Source organism: Phasianus colchicus, chromosome 16 (genome assembly GCF_987193195.1).
Source record: "Phasianus colchicus chromosome 16, bPhaCol1.hap1.1, whole genome shotgun sequence".
Taxonomy (NCBI): domain Eukaryota; kingdom Metazoa; phylum Chordata; class Aves; order Galliformes; family Phasianidae; genus Phasianus; species Phasianus colchicus.
In genome coordinates this window covers 3,402,468-3,422,097 of record NC_143451.1, presented here as the reverse complement: position 1 = coordinate 3,422,097, position 19,630 = coordinate 3,402,468, and the positions used below count along the sequence as shown (strand labels likewise).

Below are 19,630 nucleotides of genomic sequence, written 5' to 3'. Positions count from 1 at the left end.
GGCAGGTCGGAGACCCCTTTGCTGCCCTCAGTGGGGCCGGGGAGGGGATTCCCAGCTCTACCCGTGGCTTTCAGTGGGGGAAAAGAGCCGCAGCATCGCGATGGGGCCGGAGAGGATGGGACCCCCCCGGAACCACCCGGCAATGCCACGCCCGTGGGATACGGGTGGGGGGGATCCGGCCGGGGCGGGATGCGGGCAGTACCTCCCCCCGCCGCCCCCGCCCCCTGCAGCCCTCCCCTCCTCCTCCCGCTCTTTCACCTCCTCCTCTTCTTCTCGCTCCTCTCCCGCACAACCCGGGGCAGCAGCCGCCGTCCCGGCCCGGTCCGCTGCTCCGCTCCGTTCTGCGGTTCCCATGCGGGGCGGCCCCGCGTCCACCCCCCACCCATGGCCCGGCTCTCGGTGAAGGAGCACCTGGACGGGATCCTCAGCGACTTCGAAGGTGAGGTCGGAACGCCCCCCCTCCCCCCTTCTGAGCCTCACCCGCGGCCGCGTTTCCCCGTGGGTGCGTGAAAGGCTCTCCCCGCGTGTATCTCCGCGTGTATCTATGTGTGTACGAACGTGTGTGTGAATGGTCTGGATGGTCCATGTGTGCCTCTGCACCGCCCCACGCGTGCATCCCGAGACCCGCGTGGGCTCTCCCACTCTATGCAACCGAACGGGGCCGGGCGGCTTTGCGGGGGGGAGTTGGGGTCCGGCAACAACGGGACTTGGCTTTTTTTTGGGTGTGTGTTTGGCTTTTTTTTTTTTTTCCCCCTTTTTTATCTTCCTTTTGGCCCCAACTCCCCGCCCCCCCCCCCCCCCCTCCGCCGCTCGCCGGGGTCGGGAAGGGGCAGCTCGGGGAGGAGCGGGCGGAGAAATCCGACCTGGGGCGGCTGCTGCCCTCGGCGGGAGGAATGCAGCACCTACCGGGGGGGGGCACGGGGTGCAGCGGTGGGAGAAACGCGAGGAAGGGGAGGGTGAAGAACCCCTTGTCCCTCTCCACCGCCCTCCCCGGCAGCCCCGGGCTGGAACATACCTGCCGGCCCAGAGCTGTTATTAGCATCACCCCCGCCCCGACCCCTGACCTCTGTGCCCAGCCCCGGGCACGGGGCGGCGACCTGGGGAGGGGACGGGGCACTGAGCTCCAGCCCGGCTTCATTGCACCGGGTCCCCATCATCCCCCGGGTCCCCATCACCCCTGGGTCCTTATCATCCCGTGTCCATCACTCCAGGTCCCCATTTCTGCCCTATCCCCATCGCCCCCCGTGCCCATTCCCATCACCCGCTGCTGACCGGGGCCTCGTGCCGCACACATGGCAGCGCGGCGGGGGGAGTGGGGGGGCTCCGTGGGAGCTTCGGCTCTCGGCGCTCTCCGTGGGGAGCCGGCACCAAACGGAGCCGCTGGGGCGGATCTGGCAGGAACGCAGCTCTCGGGGGGGGGCGGCCACACTACCGCTTCCTGCCCGGGGGAGGGGTTAATGGGGTGTGGGAACTTTGTGGGGTCCATTCATGCAGACCCACCGCGGTGCTGCAGCCGGAGGAGAGCAGCCCCCAGGGTAGTGGGGTGCCCCTATGGTGGCACTCCAGCGGGGGTAGCACGAGGAGCGTTCAGCCCCAGGACACAGCACGGGTCCTGACCCCCCCATATGCATCTGCCTGCTTGTGGTGGAGGGTCAGAGCCCTCCTGGCAGGGGCAGTACTGCTGTAGGATAGGAGTGCCATCTGATGGCTGTGCCGTCGGTAGGCTTCAGGGTTAACGCTCCGGAATAGGGCAGGGATCCTGTGCTGAGCTGTGCTGAATGAGGGGGGAGAGCAGCAGCTCGGGCAGGGATCTGGTTACGTGGGGCCGGATCCCTTACAGGGGAATAAAGCGGGCACTGTGCGGTGCGGGGAGCCGGGAGCCACGGCACCAACCCACAGATAAGTGCTGGGGAACAAAGCTGAGGGGCCGGCAGCACCGATCTGGTTTCCCATCTGGGCTGGGCTCACAGACGGCCCTTTGGCACCCGGTGCACGGGGGGAGCGCCCAACAGCTGCGGTGCCACCGAGCCCCAGTGCTACCCTCACACCTCTCCATCTCTCCCCAGCCCTCAAGAAGTCGTTTGAGGCAGAGGATGCAGGTGATGCTCCCGGATCCCCCATTGTGTCCCCGCTGCCTGTGAGTGCCACCGAGAGCCATCGGGTGCTGCAGCCCGGCCCTGCACCACACAGCCCATTGCTGCGGGGTCAGCACCATGCTGGCCGGGCTCCCGGCAGCATCGCCTCCTTCCAGAGCCACACGGGGCCGGGCAGCGATGGTGAGAGCCTGCGCAGCTCCAGCTCCAGCCTGGAGAGCCCTGCGGCCCCCCAGCCTCCTGCAGCCTCCCTGGCTGCCGACCCCTGCTTGAAGAAAGTGCCATCACACGGCTGCGTCTTCCCAGCGGAAGCAGAATGTTCCCTGCATGTGGCTGCCGGGCGCAGCTCGCTGCCAGCACTGGACCTGCACATCGCCGAGGAGCCAGGCATCCCCCTGCCAGCCCCACAGCCCACACAGCCATGGGGTGCCCACAGCCCCGCTGCCCTGCCCCGCACCCACCTGCCTTCCTCCTCCTCCTCAGGTGGTGAGATGGCCCCAGGGCTGCCCCGCACACAGCTCAGGGTCAGCCTCAGTGCCAGCCCCCGCCTGGCTCGCCCGACCCCCCACACCCTCACCGGCCCTGGTGAGGGGCTGCTTCCCCCAGCTGCCCCCTTCAAGCTGGTGTCACAGCCACAGACGGTGCAGGTGAGCTCCCAGCCTGCCTTCCTCGGGGGGGTGGTGCTGGGGCCGGGCACCCCAGTGGCACTGAGGAACATCGGCAGCACCAGCCCCAGCATGGGGACCTGCTTGGTGATGTCACGAGGGCTCAGCCAGGCTGCAGATGGATGCTGTGCCACAGTGACACCGGAGCACGGTAGGACTCGCTCCTCCCCTCTGTCCTTTCTCCGGGTGTGACATTGCCACCTCGTGTCACCACCGCTGGTGCTGGGGACTGGTGTTGGTGGGGATGTGGTCACAGTAGTCAAAGCCTCTCAGGATCCCTAAGCCCTTGCTCCCATCCCTACGTTATTCCTGTGATTCATGATAGTGGAGATGTGTGGTGGCCATGTGTTCCAGGTACCACCTGAATGTGTGGCAGTTGGTGGCAGTGAGTGGCACCGTGCCCTGCTCAAGAACCACCACGCAGCCCAGCAGTGCCCCGTGTCCCCTCCATCCCCTTGCCATGGGGAGCCCGGTCACAGCACGAGGCCCCTAGGCACCAGGCTCAGCCGCGTCCCCATCCATCCCCAGGGCAGTGCCGTGCTCGGAGCCGGACGCCACGGTGGCCGCCTGTTTTTGTGCCTGGGGAGCGCTGTCTGTGTGCCTGGGGAGCACAGCTGTCTCTCTCAGGTGTCTCGCATGCCGCCGTCGCCGCGGCTCTAAGTACTGACGCGCGCAAAGGCATCCATCCCTCCATCCCTCCATCCATCCCTCCGCTCGGGGCTGCGTGAATCATGCGGCAGCAATGCCCGTGGCCGAGCCGGCCAGGCTGCACCCGCGCTGGGGGACACGTTGGGGACAGTGGTTTGTGTGCTGGGGACGGCATGGGATGGGTCACGGAGTGGGCGTGAGCCGGAGGGCAGCGTGCGGGCGCCGGGATGGGGACGGTGCGCTCCCGGGCGCGCTCCTCTTTTCAGGAAGCGCCGAGCTTCGCTCCACGGCCGCCCCGTTTCACTTCCACCCAGCGCCCACGCAGCGCCCCGGGGTGAGGAGGAGGCGGAGGAGGAGCGGAGGAGGGGCTGTGGGCTGCAGCTTTCTCCTGCCTGCACCCCAGGAGTTATTCGGCCGGTGAGCGGTGACCGGCTCGTGGTGCAGCGAGGTAGGGGTGGCCGAGGGCGCGGGGAGAAGGGCGGGGTGGGTGTGCAGGTCCCTTGGTGCGTGGCGTGGGGCTGCTCGCTGTCACTGCAGGATTTCAGTCCCCATCGCCACGGCAGGGCCCTGCGCTCTCACTTCTGCTTCTGCTTGTGGCTCTGCTTGTGTCTCTGGCTGTGGGGACAACTGTCACTGCTGTCCCTTCGGCTTGTCACTGCGTGGCTCTTTCATGGGCTGGGGACCCGCACCTCGTTGCCTTCCACCTGTGCATCAGAACTTCTGGGTCACGGGGCCGCACTCCTGGCGATGCTCGCTCCTTTCCCATCCCCTCCTGCCCACCTCCACCCCCTGAGCTTATTACAGACTTCCCGGCCAACATGCCGATTAACGCCGCATCAGTAATTAAACCATGCTGGGAGACCACGAACCCGGGTTTACCCGTCCCAGCCTGGAAAATAAACCCTCCTCAATTAGCCTGGAACAGGTCTGTCTGCAGGGAGCCATTATCCGGGGCCACATGAAGGGATAATGTTTGTGTCTGCTTGGCTTTGCCATCGGCACGGCTCGGCACAGCGCAGCACAGGGTGGGAGGTGACGGCCGTGCTGGGAGCCTGGTGTGGGTGCCACCCTGGGAGGACGTGGGCACCTCGCATCCCAGCAGTGAGGAAGTGTGAGGGGCAGGTAGGGAGTCTGCTGCTCAGGGTGGGTTTGGGGAGCGGAGGAGGAAAGGGGATGTGCAGGGCTGTGCTGTGAATGGGTGGCACTCTGTGGTGGCCACGGAGGGGACAGTGGGGTGACGCAGCAGTAGCTCTGTTACTCGGTTCCGGATCTGTCCTGGTGACCGTGACGCTGCGGTGGGTGCATGGGGGGTTGGGTGCTGTGCTGAGGGGTGGGCAGGACAGGATAGGGCCCTGCAGGCAGCGCCCTGCCACCACCCCCCTCGCTCCCTCCCAACCCCCCCCCCCCCCCCCGGCCCGGTGGGTGTCACTGCTGTCACCAGGAAGTCCTGGTGTTTTGACATTTCCGAGGAAAGCCCCAGCTGAGTGGGAGGGTGCTGTGGGTGGCCGGAGCCTGGCTCCTGCTGGGCTGTGTCAGGTTTGGAGGGGAACATCTCCCCCCTGAGAGCACCTTGGGGTGGTGTCACCAGGACGTCCCATTCTGGATGCTGTTGTCCCCAGCCCTAGTCATGGTCTGGCACCCACCGGTGGGCACGGGGTGCCCAGGCCCCCACTCTGAGATGCCATTTCTGCAGTGAGGAGCACGTCCGCTCCATCCACCTCCCAGCACCTCCAGGCCAGGTGCTGCGTGTCCCTCATCTCCAGGCCACATGGCACATAGCTGTGCCGGCAAGCTGCCGCCCAAGCCTTACTGGTGCCAAGAAATGGGCTGGCACATATGTGCCATGCAGGGAGGCTGCAGCGTGGGCCGAGGGACGCAGGCGCCGTGGGGCACTGCGGCATCGGGGTGGGCAGTGCTGGGCGTGGGGGTCCCTGGTGCCTGAACCCCCAATGCCAGGTGGGTGACAGCGCGTGCTCCCCTTGCCCTTTGGAGGCCTGGAGCTGTGCAGCTGGGACACCCATGCGATGGGTGATGGGGGGATGCTTGGAGGAAAGAGTGTCAGTGTGCTGAGGTTCCCATTGCTGCTGGTGGGGCTTGGGGCTGAGTGTAGAACAGGCAAACTCAGTGCATGGGTGGGAGAGGAGGGGCGGCGGGGAGGCTGGGTTATTGCCATGCTGGGCATGTGCAGGAACAGCCGGGCTGCAGCCAGTATTTGAGCCCAGTGGGGTTGGGACCAGGTTGCAGTGCTGCAGTGACGGGGATTGGGGACAGCCGGGGTCCCCTCATCCCCAGGAGGCTGTGTGGGAGTGGAGACAGCGCATCACGGAGGTAGGACCCAAACAATGGCTGTGCCAGGAGGGAAGAAGGAGGGGGAGGAGGAGGGGAACGACAGCTCTGGGGGCCCTCAGCCACCACACAAAGGCTGGGGCGGGGGTCTCGGCTGCATGCCTCGTGGTTGCCAGGCTGCTAGTCACCCAGTGGCCTTGCGATGGCACCGCTACTGTCACCCACTGTCACCTCCTCGGGGCCAGCTGTGTGTCAGCACCAGCACCACAGTGCTGCCACAGTGCTGGGGGAGATGTGGGGTGATACATCACGTGCCATGCCCAGACCCCCCCTGTGTGCACCGGGGCTGTGCAGCGAGGTGTTCACTGGGGAGGCAGTGCTGGTGGCCGTGCTGGTGACACCACCACTTGTGGAGCTGCATGGGGCACAGGTGGCTGTGGGCACCAGGATGTTGGCAGAGCCCCAGTGATGCCACTAAGGGACACCCTCATCCCCATGGTGCCAGGAGGTGGCATGCCCCGTTGCCGTGCTTCACCTTGCCGGCTGCCAGGAATGCGCCAGGGCTGCGTGCCCACTGGCGTGGCTGCTGCTGGGGCAACGGCAGCAGGGTGAGCAGCAGTGAAGGCATCCTGCTGTCCTCCTGGGAAGGGTAGCGTGCTAGGGACTGGTTTTGGGGTATCCTGCTCACCCTGTGTTCACCCTGCACAGGGAGCAGCCTGGAGCCCCAGGAGCGCAGCATGGAGGCGGCGGCCGTGCCCCAAGAGTTGCCCCCTGACCATGGGGTGCACGAGCTGTTTGGGTATGTGGGGATCGAGGCCGTGCTCGAGCAGATGAAGGTGAAGACCATGAAGATGGGCTTTGAATTCAACATCATGGTTGTCGGTGAGCGCCTGCAGGGTTTGGCTGCTGGGAATCTGATGCCACCGTGTGGGGAGAGAGTTGGGGAACTCAGGCTTTGGGGAGACTGAAGCAACAATAGACTGAAGAAGGATGGGTCTCATAGTGCGGTGGTGTGGCTGTGCTCCCTGCACACCAGGAGTTGGGCGATGCGTCCCAGCTTTGTCCTGTAGGATTGGGATGCTCCCAAGAAAGAGAGAGCTATGGTGGGGGGTTATAAATGCATGGGAGGGGACAAGGTGGAGCTGTCCATGTCTTCACAGGGCAGAGCGGGCTGGGGAAGTCCACCATGGTGAACACCCTCTTCAAGTCCAAGGTGAGCCGCAAAGCCTCGCAGCCTGGCCAGGAAGAGCGCATCCCAAAGACGGTGCAGCTGCAATCAGTCACCCATGGTAAGGTCACCAATGTGTCCGCAAAACCATGGGAGAGAGAGAGGGGATGGGGGGCGAGTGAGATGGGAGGGACCCCCACCTCGGTCTCCTGCTTCTCCTTAATGCACGGATCCCACTGACCCCACAGTCATCGAGGAGAAGGGTGTGAAGATGAAGCTGACGGTGACGGACACACCGGGATTTGGGGACCAGATCAACAATGAGAACTGGTAGGACACAGCCACTGTGGTGACATTTGGGAGAGGCTAAACCCTGACGGGGCTGCTCTGATCCATCCCCTATCTCCAGCTGGGACCCCATCATCAAGTACATCAACGAGCAGTACGAGCGGTACCTGCGCGAGGAGATCCTCATCACCCGCAAGAGGAAGATCCCAGACAGCCGGGTGCACGGCTGCGTTTACTTCATCCCCCCCACGGGGCACTGGTGAGTGCCAGGGCGGTGACCCCGCACCCATAGGTGCTGCCAAGGGTGACAGCTGTCCCCCCTCAACCAGGCTGCGTCCCCTCGACCTGGAGTTCATGCGGAGGCTGAGCAAGATCGTCAACGTGGTGCCAGTGATTGCCAAGGCTGACACGCTCACTCTGGAGGAGCGGGAGGAGTTCAAGCAGCGGGTGAGGGGAGGCACCGGGGGCTCCTGGCCCTCCTGCCCCCCTGCTGTTGTCCAGCAGCCTCTCACACCCTGTGTCCCGCAGATCCAGCGGGACCTGAAGGCCCACGCCATCAGCATGTACCCGCAGGAGGATTTCGATGAGGACCCTGATGACCGCTTGCTCAATGATAGGATCCGGGTGAGTGTTGGGATGCTGGCGCTGGGGGGAGAGTGGGGGCACCCTGGGGTGACCTTGTTCCCTGGATCCCAAAGGAGAAGATCCCATTCGCCGTGGTAGGGGCGGATCAGGAGCACCAGGTGAATGGCAAACGGGTGCTGGGCCGCAAGACCAAGTGGGGCATCATCGAAGGTAAGGGCAGCCTGTGGTGTCCCCGAGGAACGGGACCGGGCTGTCACCAGGGCACCTCGCAGGGAGCAGCACCCAGGGGTGCACCTCTGCGTGGTGGGTGCTGTCCCCGTGGCACAGAGCCGACCCCACAGCTCTCTGCCTTGCCTTCCAGTGGAGAACCCTGCACACTGTGAGTTCCCCATGCTGCGGGACCTGCTCATCCGGTGAGCCGGGGTCGGGGTCACACCACAGAGCACCCCGGGGTGGGCAGCTGGCTCTGGGCACCCCAAAGCTGCAGGGGGTGCATGAGAGTAACACGGTGCCTTCCTCCCCGGGCAGGTCCCACCTGCAGGACCTCAAGGACATCACCCACAACGTGCATTATGAGAGTTACCGCGTGCGGCGGCTGAACGAGAGCAACCGGCCGGCGCTGAGCTCCAACAACGGGCTGCCGGGCAGGGATGAGGACGGGGACGAGAGCAACCTCTGAGCCCTGGAGCCCGACCCCATGGCAGCACCCGTCCCCCACCCCACAGTGACTGTGCCACCTCAACTCGCAGCCCCCCCCCCCAGCCCACGAGGACGAACAGAGGGGGCTCCCCGTGTGTCCCCGAGCTCTGCTGGAACGCCTGGAGCCTGCTCGACATTAAAGTTGAAAACGGAACCTTCAGCATCCGCCGTCCCGCAGTGCCACCCTCTGTGCTGACAGCCCTGCAGGTGGCAGCAGGGCTCCCTGCCACCGCCCCGCTGGCACCCGGACTTTGAGCCTCTTATCGGCTGCGGCCGCACCAGGAGGTGGCACCCAGAGGTGCGGGGCTACACCCAACCGCTCCCTGATGGGCACCTCCTGATAGGTGGGGGGAGGGGGGGGGGGTCCTAAGTTGGGAGGGGGGTCATTCCTGACCCCAACCCCCTCGCTCACACCTGGCACGGCGTGGGAGCTGCTGGGGGAGCGCAGGAGGCTGCGTTGTGCCCCCGCCCCAGGGTAGGGCACGGGCCGGCTGCCAGCGCCCGGCCCCCTGGCTCGATCTGCACGGCTCAGCCCCGCGTTAATGATCCACCCACAGCCTGCTGTGCGGTGCTGGTGGCAGCAGTGGGGCCGGGGGGCCCGGTGCCCCACCCTGAGTCCCGGCAGCCTTACAGGCACGGCGCAGCCATGGCGGTGGTGTCGGTGAACTGGAGGGCCGTCACCTCCTGGGTGGGCATCGCACGGTTTTTTGCCGTCCTGCTGTCCTGCCTCTCCTTCAGCCTGGTGGCTTCCACCGGTTACTTCGGCGGGCCCTACGGGACGTGGTGCATGTTCAGCTGGTGCTTCTGCTTCGCCGTCACGCTGCTGATACTGCTGCTGGAACTGCTGGAGCTGTCTTCCAAGCTGCCCGTCTCTTGGGACGACCTGACAGCCGCCTTCGCCATGCTGGCAGCCCTGCTGGTGTTTACCAGCTCCGTGGTTTTCCCGTCCGCCTTCATCTCCAGCCCATGTTCGGGTGCCCGCTGTGCGCGCCAGGCGGCCGCCACTGCCATGTCCTGCCTTTGCTTCCTAGCCTACGCCCTCGAGGTGGGGCTGACCCGTGCCCGCCCGGGGGACATCAGCAGTTTCCTCTCCACCGTGCCCGGCTTGCTGAAGGTGTTCGAGGCTTACGTCGCCTGCCTCATCTTCTCCCTGCTGGATTCCTACAGTTCTTACGCCGGCTTGCAGTGGTGCGTGGCCGTCTATTCCATCTGCTTCATCATCACGTTCCTCATCATCCTCTTAACCATCGGCCGCTGCCTCAGCTACATGCCCTGCCCGCTGGAAAAGGTGCTGGTAGCCTACAATGCACTGGCCATGCTGATGTACCTCACTGCTGTCATCGTATGGCCGCTGTACAGCTTCAACGGCCGCAGCCGGCCCAACCCCTGCAGTACGAACTGCTGGTGGAACAAGAGCCTCGGCGTCACCTTCCTCACCATCTTCAACTTCCTCGCCTATCTCGTGGACCTCGTCTATTCCACCAGGATGGTCTTCATCAGGGCCCCTTCCTAAGGGGTGGGGGGTGATGGGATGCAGTGCCGCGTGGGGCCAGGGGATGGAGAGCTGAGGAAGAGGCCGATGCCTCGGAAAGCTCCGTCCCACCAGCGGTATGGGGTGCTGGGTGCTCCGGGGGGGCAGGGGGGGCTTTGGGATTAAATCGGGTCGTTTTTCACTTTTTTCTGCCTCTCTGCTTTCTTCCCTTCTGGCTGTGGGAGGGGGTGGGGGGGTGCTGCCTCACAGCAGCCCTGAGTGGCTGGGCAGGGTCAGGGGGACACCGGGTTCCCCCTCTCTCCCACCCACTGCAGGTCAGCAGGGCACAACCAGGAAAAACCCAAGCTGGCTGCCTTTACTTGGCACCTGCACGGGGTCCTGTGGAACGGGTTTGGGAGGAATGCAGCTGCCGGGGGGCTGGGTCCCTAAGCACTGGGACAACTCTGTGCTGTCACCAGGGTGGGAGCCCCATTGCTCAGGGCACGCTGGTCACAATGGCCATGCATGTGTTACTCCATGGCGGTGGCACCAGGGCGTTCCCTGCCTGGGGACGCACACAGTGACACCCACATCCCTGTGGTCCCACTGGGAGTGGCACAGCACGGTGGCACTCTGGGAAGAAGGATGCAGAGCAGGGAGGTGCCCAGCAGGGAGGGCACCCACCACCACTGCGCTCCCAGATGTGGACTGGGCACCCACGGTGTCCCCATGCTGTCCCCAAGCCATGCTGTGCCTCCACATTCTGCATCCCCAAGCTCTGCACTGCCATCAGCTGTGCACCCATCCGCAGGCTGTGCTCCACCTGCTCCTTCCCCAGTGCCACCACCATCGCTCCAGCACCTTGTCCCCATCACCTGCCATCCCACGGCCATGTCACCGTGGTGGCTGTCCTCTTGTGGGGATGGCACTGCTTGACTTTCCCCTCACCCCCCCCAGCAGGGACGTGCTGGGCCATATTGGAACCGTTCACAGCCTCCCGAGGCAGAAATTTTTTGAGCAAATAAAGAAAAAGCCGCACACCCCAGCGCAGCTCTGCCCAGCGCTGAGCAGAGCTATTTTTAGGGCTGGAGTTGATTGAAATTCATGGAGGAAAGGCACGGCAGCACGTGGCGGCTGTGCTGGTGAGGAGCTGCAGTGCTTTGTGGTGGTGGCACATCAGCTACGGTGAGGCTGGAGTGCAGGTAGGGGCTGGGCTGGGGGTTGGGTACTGGGGGGCACTGGGGACCCATAGCACAGGGCATGTGGTGCTACCAGGAGCTGCTGAGCCCTCGTGGGTGCACAGAGCACTGGCAGCAAATGATGTTGGGTTGGAGCTTAGCAGTGTTCGGCTGTGCTGTGCTATGGGGAACCCCAGTGCCATGCCAAGGGGAGCCCCAGTGCCATTCTGTGGGGAGCACCAATGCCATGCTGTAGGATGAACTGGTGCCATGCCATGAGGAGCACTGGTGTCATGCTATGGGGAGCACCAATGCTATAGGGAGGGCTGGTGCCATGCTATGGGATGAACTGGTGCTGTGCTATGGGGAGCACCAATGCCATTCCATGGGGAGGACTGATGTCATGCTATGGGGAGCCCCAATGCCATGCTATGGGATACCATGATATGGGATGAATTGGTGCCATGTAATGGGGAGTACCAATGCTGTGCCACGAGGAGCCCCAATGCCATGCTATGGGGAGCCCCATTGCCATTCTCTGGGGAGGACTGGTGTCATGCTATGGGGAGGACTGGTACATTCTATGGGGAACACCAATGCCATTCCATGAGGAGCACTGGTTTCATGCCATGGGGAGCCCCAGTGCCATGCTATGGGCAGGACTGGTGTCATGCTGTGGGATGAACTGGTGCTATGGTATGAGGAGAACTGGCACCATTCTGTGCCGTACCATGGGGAGTCCCTGGGCCACTCTGTGCCATGCTATGGGGAGCACACTATGGGATGAACTGGTGTCATGCTATGGGATGAACTGGTGCCATAGTATGGGAAGAGCTAGTGCCACGCTATGGGGAGCCCCAGTGCTGTGCTATGGGGAGCCCCAACGCCGCGCTATAGGACACACCGGTGCCGCGCTGCGCCGTGCTATGGGGCTTCCCGGTGCCGGTGCAGTGGCGGAGCGGTGCCGGTGCGCGGCGGATTCCTCCCCCTAGGGGTCGGTGTGCGCCGGAACGGCGGTGCGGGAGGCGGCAGCTCCTGCGCACGGCCCGGGGCGGCCGGGACACGGCGGGGAGCGGGCAGCGGGGAACGGGACCGGCGAGGACCCGGGTGAGTGCGGCGGGGCCGGGGCGGGGACCCCCACTCACGGCCCCGGAGGCGGCGGGCGCTGCCCGGCAGATGCGCGGGGCGGGTGGAGGGGAAGGGGCGATGGAGCCCCCGGACCCCCCGTCCCGGTGAGCGGCGGGAGGCAGCGCGGTGGTCCCCGGGCTGTCCCGCTGTCACCCGGCTGTGCCACGCTCCACGGCCACCTCTGTCGCTGCTGCTCTGTCAGCCCGCGCGGGTGAGGGGCGGCTTCTTCCCCATCAGCTGGAAGCCCCCGGGATGTCCCTGTGTTCCCCGGTGTCCTCGGCCGGAGCAGTCGCACCCGGGCAACCCCGTCTGCCTCCCCCGGAGGGGCAGGTCTGAGTCTGCTCGGTGTCACTGCGTGGGGCTGTGTCCTCACCGTGTCCCCCCCGTGTTCCATGCGGATGGAGTACCCCATGGGGCTGGGGGGAGCGGGACAGCCCGGCAGTGCCCCACCCGGGACCAGTGTCACTCCGGAAAGGAACCGACACACGGATCCCCGACCTCGTGGGGACACGGCTGTGGGTGGAGCAGAACTGGGCTGTGCGGGGTCTGTGTCCACGGGCACCCGCAAGTGTGATGCCACCCATCACTGGATGAGAACGCAGCACCCCGATGGGTGCTGCTGTTTGGGGGTGTGCTCCAAGACAGCTGCACCAGCATCTGCGTGGCAAGGAAGGGGTTAAGGCACGCTGCGAGGTATCGGGGTGTCCCCAACCAGGGGTACACCCGGGCAGCTCCTCGTACCGGTGACCTCACGGCACTGCCATAGCAACGCCGCATGAAATCACCGGCACCGATGTGAGCATCCACCCCGCTGTCACTGCACACCGTGTCCCCCCCAGGATGAGCTGTGCCCACGTGTGACCCCGCCACCATGCTGGTCAAGGAGTACCGCATCTGCATGCCACTCACCACCGAGGAGGTGAGCAGTGGGGGTCCCGTGCCACCCTCTCGGGGCGAGCACCGAGCTTTTGGGTACAGAATTCTCACTTTGGGGTGTGAGCCTGGGACCCTTTGGCACACTTCATCTCTGTGCCCGGTGCCTCTGGGGCTCAGCATCCCCTCTCATCCATCGCAGTACCGCGTGGGGCAGCTGTACACCATCAGCAAGCACAGCCACCAGGAGAGTGAGAAGGGTGAGGGCGTGGAGGTGGTGCGGAACGAACCCCACGAGGACCCCGTGCACGGCCCTGGGCAGTTCACCGAGAAGCGTGTCCACCTCTCCAGGTGAGGCATACAGCGTGGGGAGGGATGGGGTTCCCAACCTGCCCAAATGCTGGGAGACATTGCTGTGCTGTGACCTCATCGTGCATGCCCCCATCCCTGCTCCCCAAATCTGCAGGGGATAGCATCACTCGGGCTGCAGCCACCTCTGGAGAGATGCGCCCAATCTCAGGGGCTGCAGGGATGCGCTCATCTCCTGGAGGCTGCACCCATCTCCTGCAGTACCCCCATCTTCCAGGGGCTGCACTCATCTCTGGGATGTGCACCCATCTCCTAAGGACAGCACCGTCTCCCAGTGCAGGGCTCAGCGGGGATCCAGGGGTGTCCCCATGTCCCTGCATTCAGCCCCAGGTGCCATGGGGTGGCTGCTGGCACACAGTGCTGCTGTCCCCGCGTCCCCGCCGCCAGCTGCGGCGCGTGGCCGAGAGCACTCTGGCTGCTCCCCCAGCAGGGAGCCACTGGCGTTAGACAGGATATTTTTAGCCACGGCACTCACGATTCTCCTCTCGGGGATGTTATTTATAACACCAGAAAATTAATCAAAAAAACACCACCCGGCTCCCCGCTGCTGGGAGGGAGGCAGCCCACACCGTGAGAGCCCAGGGTGTGGGACTGGGGCATCGTGAGCACCAGGCTGTGGGGAGATGGGGTGGATCTGAGGTAGGGATGGGAGTTCTGGGGTGATGGGACTCCTGGAGAAGGGATGAGGGGTGCAGGAGCTGTGCTTGGTGGGCAGGGCTGGGTGGCATCGGGCTGTGCCATGCTCCTGGGCTGCACCCTGCCCTGCTGGCAGCACTGACCCCATGCTGCTTTCCCCCACAGCAAGCTGCCCAGCTGGGCACGGGCGGTGACTCCCCGCATCTTCTACATCACGGAGAAGGCCTGGAACTACTACCCCTACACCATCACTGGTGAGTCCTGGTTGTGAGGATGGGGCACTCGACACAGCCTGGCACCACAGGGTCCTGGCACAGACTCACTTCTCTTTTTCTCCCCCTCCATGCTGCTCCGTGCTGCCGTTGTCCTTGCAGAGTACACGGTAAGGGATTGGCATTGGGAGACCTGGTCCTTTCCCCTGGGGTGGGTGTCCTCAGGGCTCAAGGTCCAGCTCCTGGCTGCTCTCCCCACAGTGCTCCTTCCTGCCCAAGTTCTCCATCTACATTGAGACCAAGTACGAGGACAACTGCGGGGATAGCGAGAACGTGAGTGGCACTGCCCACATCCCTCACTATGTCCTTCCCTGAGACCTGGCAAACTCATTGCAGGGAACACGTGTGGTTGCTGCCATCCCCTCTCACCCCCCCCCCCCCCCCCGCCTTCCCATCCCAGATCTTCCACAGCGATAAAATCCTGGGTGACCACGAGGTCTCCTTCCTAGACATCGCCTTTGATGAGATCCCCGAGCGCTACTACCGCAGCCTGGAGGTAATGAGGTTCTGGGGGTGCCCTGTGTGGTGTCCCCCCCTGCCCAGCTCACATCCCTGCTCTGTGCCCTAGGACCCTCGGTTCTTCAGCTCAGCCAAGACGGGTCGGGGGCCGCTGCGGGAGGGCTGGCGCCAGCACACCAAACCCATCATGTGTTCCTACAAGCTGGTGACCGTCAAGTTCGAGGTGTGGGGGCTGCAGACTCGGGTGGAACAGTTTGTGCACAAGGTGAGGGGGCCGAGGGCACGGTGGGGGCCACGCAGGCATGGGGTACTGAGGGCCACTGTCACAGGTGATCCGGGACATCCTGCTGATAGGGCACCGGCAAGCCTTCACCTGGGTGGACGAGTGGTGCGGTGAGTCCCTGTGATTCCCCTGGCCCCTGCACACAGGATTCCCAAAGCCACCAACCCCGCTGGTACCCCATACCCCCATGCCCCTGATCCAGCTCACTGCCTGCTTCACTGCACACCTGGGACCGTGCTGGGCAAGGCTTGGCCAAAGCAGTACTGTGGCCAGACAATCCAACATCCCCACCACTGGGGCCAGTACAGCTCTCTGCCTTCCAGACAGGTCCCTGGGAAGGTCTGTGCCTTTAATACATGTCTGCAAGTAGCCACAACCCAAAGCTAGGGAGCTAATACCCCTATTCCTCTGCCTCTACATCCCCGTGGGTTGCCACCTTGGCACACACCTGTGGTCTCCATGCACATGGAGTCCCTCTGTACCCCCTAAATGGCTCAGCATCCCCTGCCTGCACTATCTGTCTATCCTCTCCCCATGGGATCTGTCTATCCCCTCCTGTTCCTGCCTGCCCCTTTGCTCCAGCCCTTGTCACCTTCTCTGTGTGCAGCTCAGCGGGGACGCTGTGCCCAGGGCTGGCACCTCAAGGGGCTGGGGGACGTTGGGGTGGCCAGAGGTGGCTGTGAGCCCGTGTGTGCTCTGCAGGCATGACGATGGAGGAGGTGCGGCGATACGAGCGGGAGACCCAGGAGGCCACCAACGAGATCATCGGCTTAGTGGCCCCCACCATTTCGGTCAGCGAGGTGGGGCAGCCCACAGCCACTCACTCGGCCCCCGCCAGTGCCCCCTCCACCCCTCTCAGCGACGACGCCCCCGACTTCCTCGCGCCCCCCAAAGCTCGGCCCCGCAAGAAGTCAGCACCGGAGACCCTGACGCTGCCTGCGCTGCGGGAACGTGCCAGCGCAGAGTGATGCCACACCGTGCTGCTGCACCTTGCCACCTCCCCAGCCAGACTGTCCTCTCCTCCATGCCAGCCCTGCCACCCACCTCATCTTCTCCGACAGATGCTGACCCCAAGGGGGGGACCTGCCATCAAGGCACGTGGGAGCCTTGTGGGGTTGCCAGCACCCCTGAGCCACTGTGGGTGCCCAGATGGGACACTGTCACCATTGCCGTGCTGGACCTGCTGGCTCACTGGGAGGGGACACTCGCAGCATCAGGCCATGGTGGCATCCTGGCACCTGGTGCAGCCCCTTGAGTCTGAGTACTGTGGCGCTTGGGGAGTGATGCTCGATCAGCACCCTGCAAGGTAGGCACTGGGCACAGGAGGGTGGGCATGGGAGTGACAGTGACAGCTCAGTGCCACCTCCTGGGGTTCCCCGTGGGATGCCAGGGGCAACCCCAGGCCCTGCAGCTGAGAGCTGTGTCAGTGTGAGGGGTGCCAAGGCAAGCTCAGACCTGTGTTTTCTTTGGGAAAACATTGGTCTTTTCGGAAATAAAGCTGGAGACATTGTGGCTGGCTCCTGGTGATGGTTTATTGGGCTCTGTAGTGCAGAGCTGTGCTTGTGCTGTCCCCACACATGGCACACACTGGACACTTCATCTGGGCTGGGAAAGGCAGCAGTGAGATTGGGATTTGTGGGGCAGGACAGAGAGGATTGAGCTGGGTCAGCTAACTGATGCCTCCAGCTGCACAGATAGAAACGGCTCCCTTCCCTGCTAGTCATCATCACTATCACCGTCCAGCTCCCTGAGAGAGGTGGCTGGCCCCAGCAGGGTGATATAGTGAGAGCTGCAGTACACAGGTGCCTTGTTGGGGCTGGAATAGACCTGCTCGGGCCGCAGTGAGGCAAAGGGGTTGGCAGCATAACCCGTGACGCACGTCTCCAGCTCCACCAGGATCTGCAGTGAGGACTTCAGCTCCTGCTCGCTGCCAGGAGAGAAAAAGAGGACTCTTGACTGCTCAGCTGGGTTGTTCTCCATAAGGACATCCCCGCAGCCAGCTGGGGGCATGCTGAGAGACTCACCTGTAGACAGTGAAGAGAGTGGGCAGGCAGTAGTCCCGCAGAAGCAGCAGCGTGGGCAGCCAGCCTGCCATGAGGTCGTGGCAGGCATGGAAACCTGCAGGGATGCAACAGTGGGTTGGGCACACAGCTCGTACTCCTCACCCCATAGAGCCCAGCTGGCACAGCATGAAGCATGGCCTCACTCTGTGTCACAGACCCCATCTTGCTGCAGTGCTGCTGGTGGGAAGGACTGAGCACCCTTAGCAAGGAAAGGTCCTGTTCCCTGCCAGGCTCCAGGTCCTGGGCTGAGCCACAGAACTGAGATCCAGAGCCCAAACACAGGGACCCCTTTGGGTGCTGCTGGTGCCTGAACCTCAGTGTCACCCACTGTGAGTGGTGGCCCATCGTGGCTCGGTGCACAGCCATGGCAAGCCCTGAGCACCTCCCAGAGTCCTCAGCAGCCTCAGGCACTGCACCCTGGGCACTCACCTGGGTGGAAGCCCACCACCAGATCAGGGCGGGCCGCCAGCTTGGTCTCCACTTGGTCTTCCCAGAAGTCGTGGTACAGACCCTTGTAGCTGCTGAGATAGATCCTTCCCGGGGGTCCCGACGTGGCCAAGGGGGGCCTCATGATGGGCCCATCTACCACATCAACCCCCACCATCACCACCTCCATGCCCTGCTGGCCTGGGAACATCCGTGCCAGCTCATCATAGTCTGTTACCCGGGTGTTGAGGGTCTCAACGTGGGATGCCCCCACCACGTGAATGGTGAGAGGCTTGGCAAGGGGATCGATGCCAAACAGACGCAGCCCCAGGCCGATGGTGAGTGGCCGTGAGTGGAAGTCAGTGACGAGGCGCCGGACAGACTCACGCAGCTCTCCCTCCTCTGGTCGTGGCTTGCCTGCATTGGCCCAGAGGAGGCTCATGTAGCGCCCAGCCAAGACAGCGTCCAGCTTTTCCTCCAGCTGCTCCTGCATGGAGAACCAGTCCTCCCAGCCTGCCACATCCCCAGCGGGTTTTGTCCAGGTCTCCGTGGGGAAGGGAATGTCACCTGGGGGCAGGAAAGTGGCATCTCAGTGGTGGCCCTGCAGGATGAGGCTGTCTGTCCCCAGCATGGCTGTAGGATATAGTGGCAGAGCCAGCTTGGGGTGACTAAAGCCAGGAGGAGGGACCTCACACACCCAGGTGGGTAGGCTATGAGGAGCAGAATCCCCTGACCCACCTGTGAAGATGAGCCATTCCACCAGCCGGTCCAAGGCCACCAGTTTCAGCTTCTTGCAGAACTTTTTGTGCACAGGCCAGTTGGCACGCTGGCATGCCACGCTGCAGTAGTACACGTTTTGGCATCTGGGAGGAGAGAGGCAGCATGCCCAGCTTTGAGGGTGGCCAGGATCACGCCCACTGAGCCACCCTGTAATGGCTGCATTGCTATTGGGGGCAAGTGAGCTTGCAATGGGTCTGGCACCCCCAGCCTCACCCTGGTCCCTGGGTTAAGCTTGCCCTTTTGGGAGCCAGGGACATCCAGCCCCACGCTATTGCACTGCTTCCTCCATACCTCTTGCATCGCCGGAGACTTTTGGGATCAGGGAGGGCATCAGGGAGCTTCTTGCACTCAGCGCAGAACTTGAAGGTGTCCTCCATCTTCTGGAACATGTCGAAGTAAGTCCGGATGCCGAAGTCACTGCCCTTCTTCTTCCCATCCATGGCAGACCTGAGGGGAGCCCAGATACATCAGGAGGTGATCAGGATCTGTCCCACCTCAGCCAGGCGGGAGTCCTCTCTCTAAGCCTGCAGGATTTCAGGCTGGCTGGGGACAAGGAGCCCTGCGTGTCACTTTTTGCTCCGAGAGGAGCAGGGCTGGGGGGGAACACAGGGGGTGTGACACCACACAGCCCACCCTGGCTGCTCCCACTCACTTGTAGTCCTCGTAGCTCTTCATGTTGAGCTTCTGCAGGATGACGTGGGACAGCCCCGGCACATTGCTGTCCATGGCCTGGAAGCCCAGAGAGTCCATGTCAGGAGCCCTCGCCGCTGCCGATTCCTTTGCAGACTTCTTGGAGGCTTTGCGGGCTGCACCTCGGCCCCGCTGGGCCATGCTGCTGCAGCACACGGGGATCTGGGGTTGCTCAGCTCCACAAGGAGACCCTGTGGGTGTCTCAGCGCCCGTCCCTGGGAACAGGGTGGGGAACGGGGCGGACACACAAACGTCCTGCTCCTGCCAAGGGAGGGCTGAGCTCAAATGTCAGCCCCAAGAAGGCCAGGCTTCCCTGCGGGCATCTGATAGCGAAGCTATTCTGGTCAGCACCTCCCAGGGAAGGGGGCCAACCACCATGGGGAGGGATGTGGGAAAGCAGCAGGGTGATGGCAGGCTGCCCTTCTCCTGCCGTCCTGGCCCTCTGCTCCTGGATACCCTAGAGCAGGGCGCTGCCTCACCCCAAGGGGCACAGAGCAGGGGGGCTGGGGGTCTCCATTGGCCAACCACAGGTGAGGCTGGGTGACTGGCAGGCACCGTGGCTACTGCTAG

At 63.9% G+C, this 19,630-nt stretch overlaps 4 protein-coding genes across 4 annotated transcripts; 3 read left to right on the top strand and 1 right to left on the bottom strand.

The window, feature by feature from the left end:
- The first annotated feature begins 294 nt into the window (after positions 1–294).
- LOC116230274 (uncharacterized) lies at positions 295–8,412 on the top strand. The gene is made up of 11 exons (XM_031595329.2): positions 295–439; positions 2,067–2,909; positions 6,401–6,574; positions 6,853–6,981; positions 7,109–7,190; positions 7,270–7,407; positions 7,478–7,595; positions 7,677–7,772; positions 7,847–7,943; positions 8,095–8,146; positions 8,262–8,412. The coding sequence occupies exons 1-11, from the start codon at positions 385–387 to the stop codon at positions 8,410–8,412; spliced, it is 1,935 nt and encodes a 644-aa protein (XP_031451189.2). The 5' UTR covers positions 295–384.
- Positions 8,413–9,078: 666 nt separating this feature from the next.
- On the top strand, positions 9,079–10,110 carry LOC116230287 (myeloid-associated differentiation marker-like). Its single transcript, XM_031595352.2, has one exon. The coding sequence runs from the start codon at positions 9,079–9,081 to the stop codon at positions 9,943–9,945; it is 867 nt and encodes a 288-aa protein (XP_031451212.1). The 3' UTR covers positions 9,946–10,110.
- An 838-nt stretch (positions 10,111–10,948) lies between these two features.
- On the top strand, positions 10,949–16,618 carry LOC116230284 (cytoplasmic phosphatidylinositol transfer protein 1-like). Its single transcript, XM_031595349.2, has 11 exons — positions 10,949–11,088; positions 12,074–12,188; positions 13,049–13,128; positions 13,285–13,433; positions 14,253–14,341; positions 14,462–14,469; positions 14,561–14,632; positions 14,760–14,855; positions 14,928–15,083; positions 15,148–15,211; positions 15,804–16,618. The coding sequence occupies exons 3-11, from the start codon at positions 13,081–13,083 to the stop codon at positions 16,067–16,069; spliced, it is 948 nt and encodes a 315-aa protein (XP_031451209.1). The 5' UTR covers positions 10,949–11,088; positions 12,074–12,188; positions 13,049–13,080; the 3' UTR covers positions 16,070–16,618.
- Positions 16,619–16,707: 89 nt separating this feature from the next.
- MSS51 (MSS51 mitochondrial translational activator) lies at positions 16,708–19,549 on the bottom strand. The gene is made up of 6 exons (XM_031595338.2): positions 19,023–19,549; positions 18,662–18,817; positions 18,329–18,453; positions 17,594–18,157; positions 17,126–17,219; positions 16,708–17,028 (listed from the first exon to the last, which is right to left on the bottom strand). Exons 1-6 carry the CDS (start codon positions 19,199–19,201, stop codon positions 16,818–16,820), a joined length of 1,329 nt encoding a protein of 442 aa, XP_031451198.2. The 5' UTR covers positions 19,202–19,549; the 3' UTR covers positions 16,708–16,817.
- Positions 19,550–19,630: the final 81 nt, after the last annotated feature.

Excerpts from the sequence above, each read along its gene's own strand:
- LOC116230287 (XM_031595352.2), top strand. The coding sequence starts at position 9,079 with ATGGCGGTGGTGTCGGTGAACTGGAGGGCCGTCACCTCCTGGGTGGGC.
- LOC116230284 (XM_031595349.2), top strand. The coding sequence starts at position 13,081 with ATGCTGGTCAAGGAGTACCGCATCTGCATGCCACTCACCACCGAGGAG. Across the intron at positions 14,633-14,759 it reads ACTGCGGGGATAGCGAGAAC|ATCTTCCACAGCGATAAAAT; the intron begins GTGAGTGGCACT and ends TTCCCATCCCAG. Across the intron at positions 15,212-15,803 it reads CTGGGTGGACGAGTGGTGCG|GCATGACGATGGAGGAGGTG; the intron begins GTGAGTCCCTGT and ends TGTGCTCTGCAG.
- LOC116230274 (XM_031595329.2), top strand. The coding sequence starts at position 385 with ATGGCCCGGCTCTCGGTGAAGGAGCACCTGGACGGGATCCTCAGCGAC. Across the intron at positions 7,944-8,094 it reads CAAGTGGGGCATCATCGAAG|TGGAGAACCCTGCACACTGT; the intron begins GTAAGGGCAGCC and ends CTTGCCTTCCAG. Across the intron at positions 8,147-8,261 it reads CTGCGGGACCTGCTCATCCG|GTCCCACCTGCAGGACCTCA; the intron begins GTGAGCCGGGGT and ends CTCCCCGGGCAG.
- MSS51 (XM_031595338.2), bottom strand. The coding sequence starts at position 19,201 with ATGGCCCAGCGGGGCCGAGGTGCAGCCCGCAAAGCCTCCAAGAAGTCT. Across the intron at positions 18,818-19,022 it reads AAGAGCTACGAGGACTACAA|GTCTGCCATGGATGGGAAGA; the intron begins GTGAGTGGGAGC and ends GGCTCCCCTCAG. Across the intron at positions 17,029-17,125 it reads ACTCTCTTCACTGTCTACAG|CGAGCAGGAGCTGAAGTCCT; the intron begins GTGAGTCTCTCA and ends CTCTCCTGGCAG.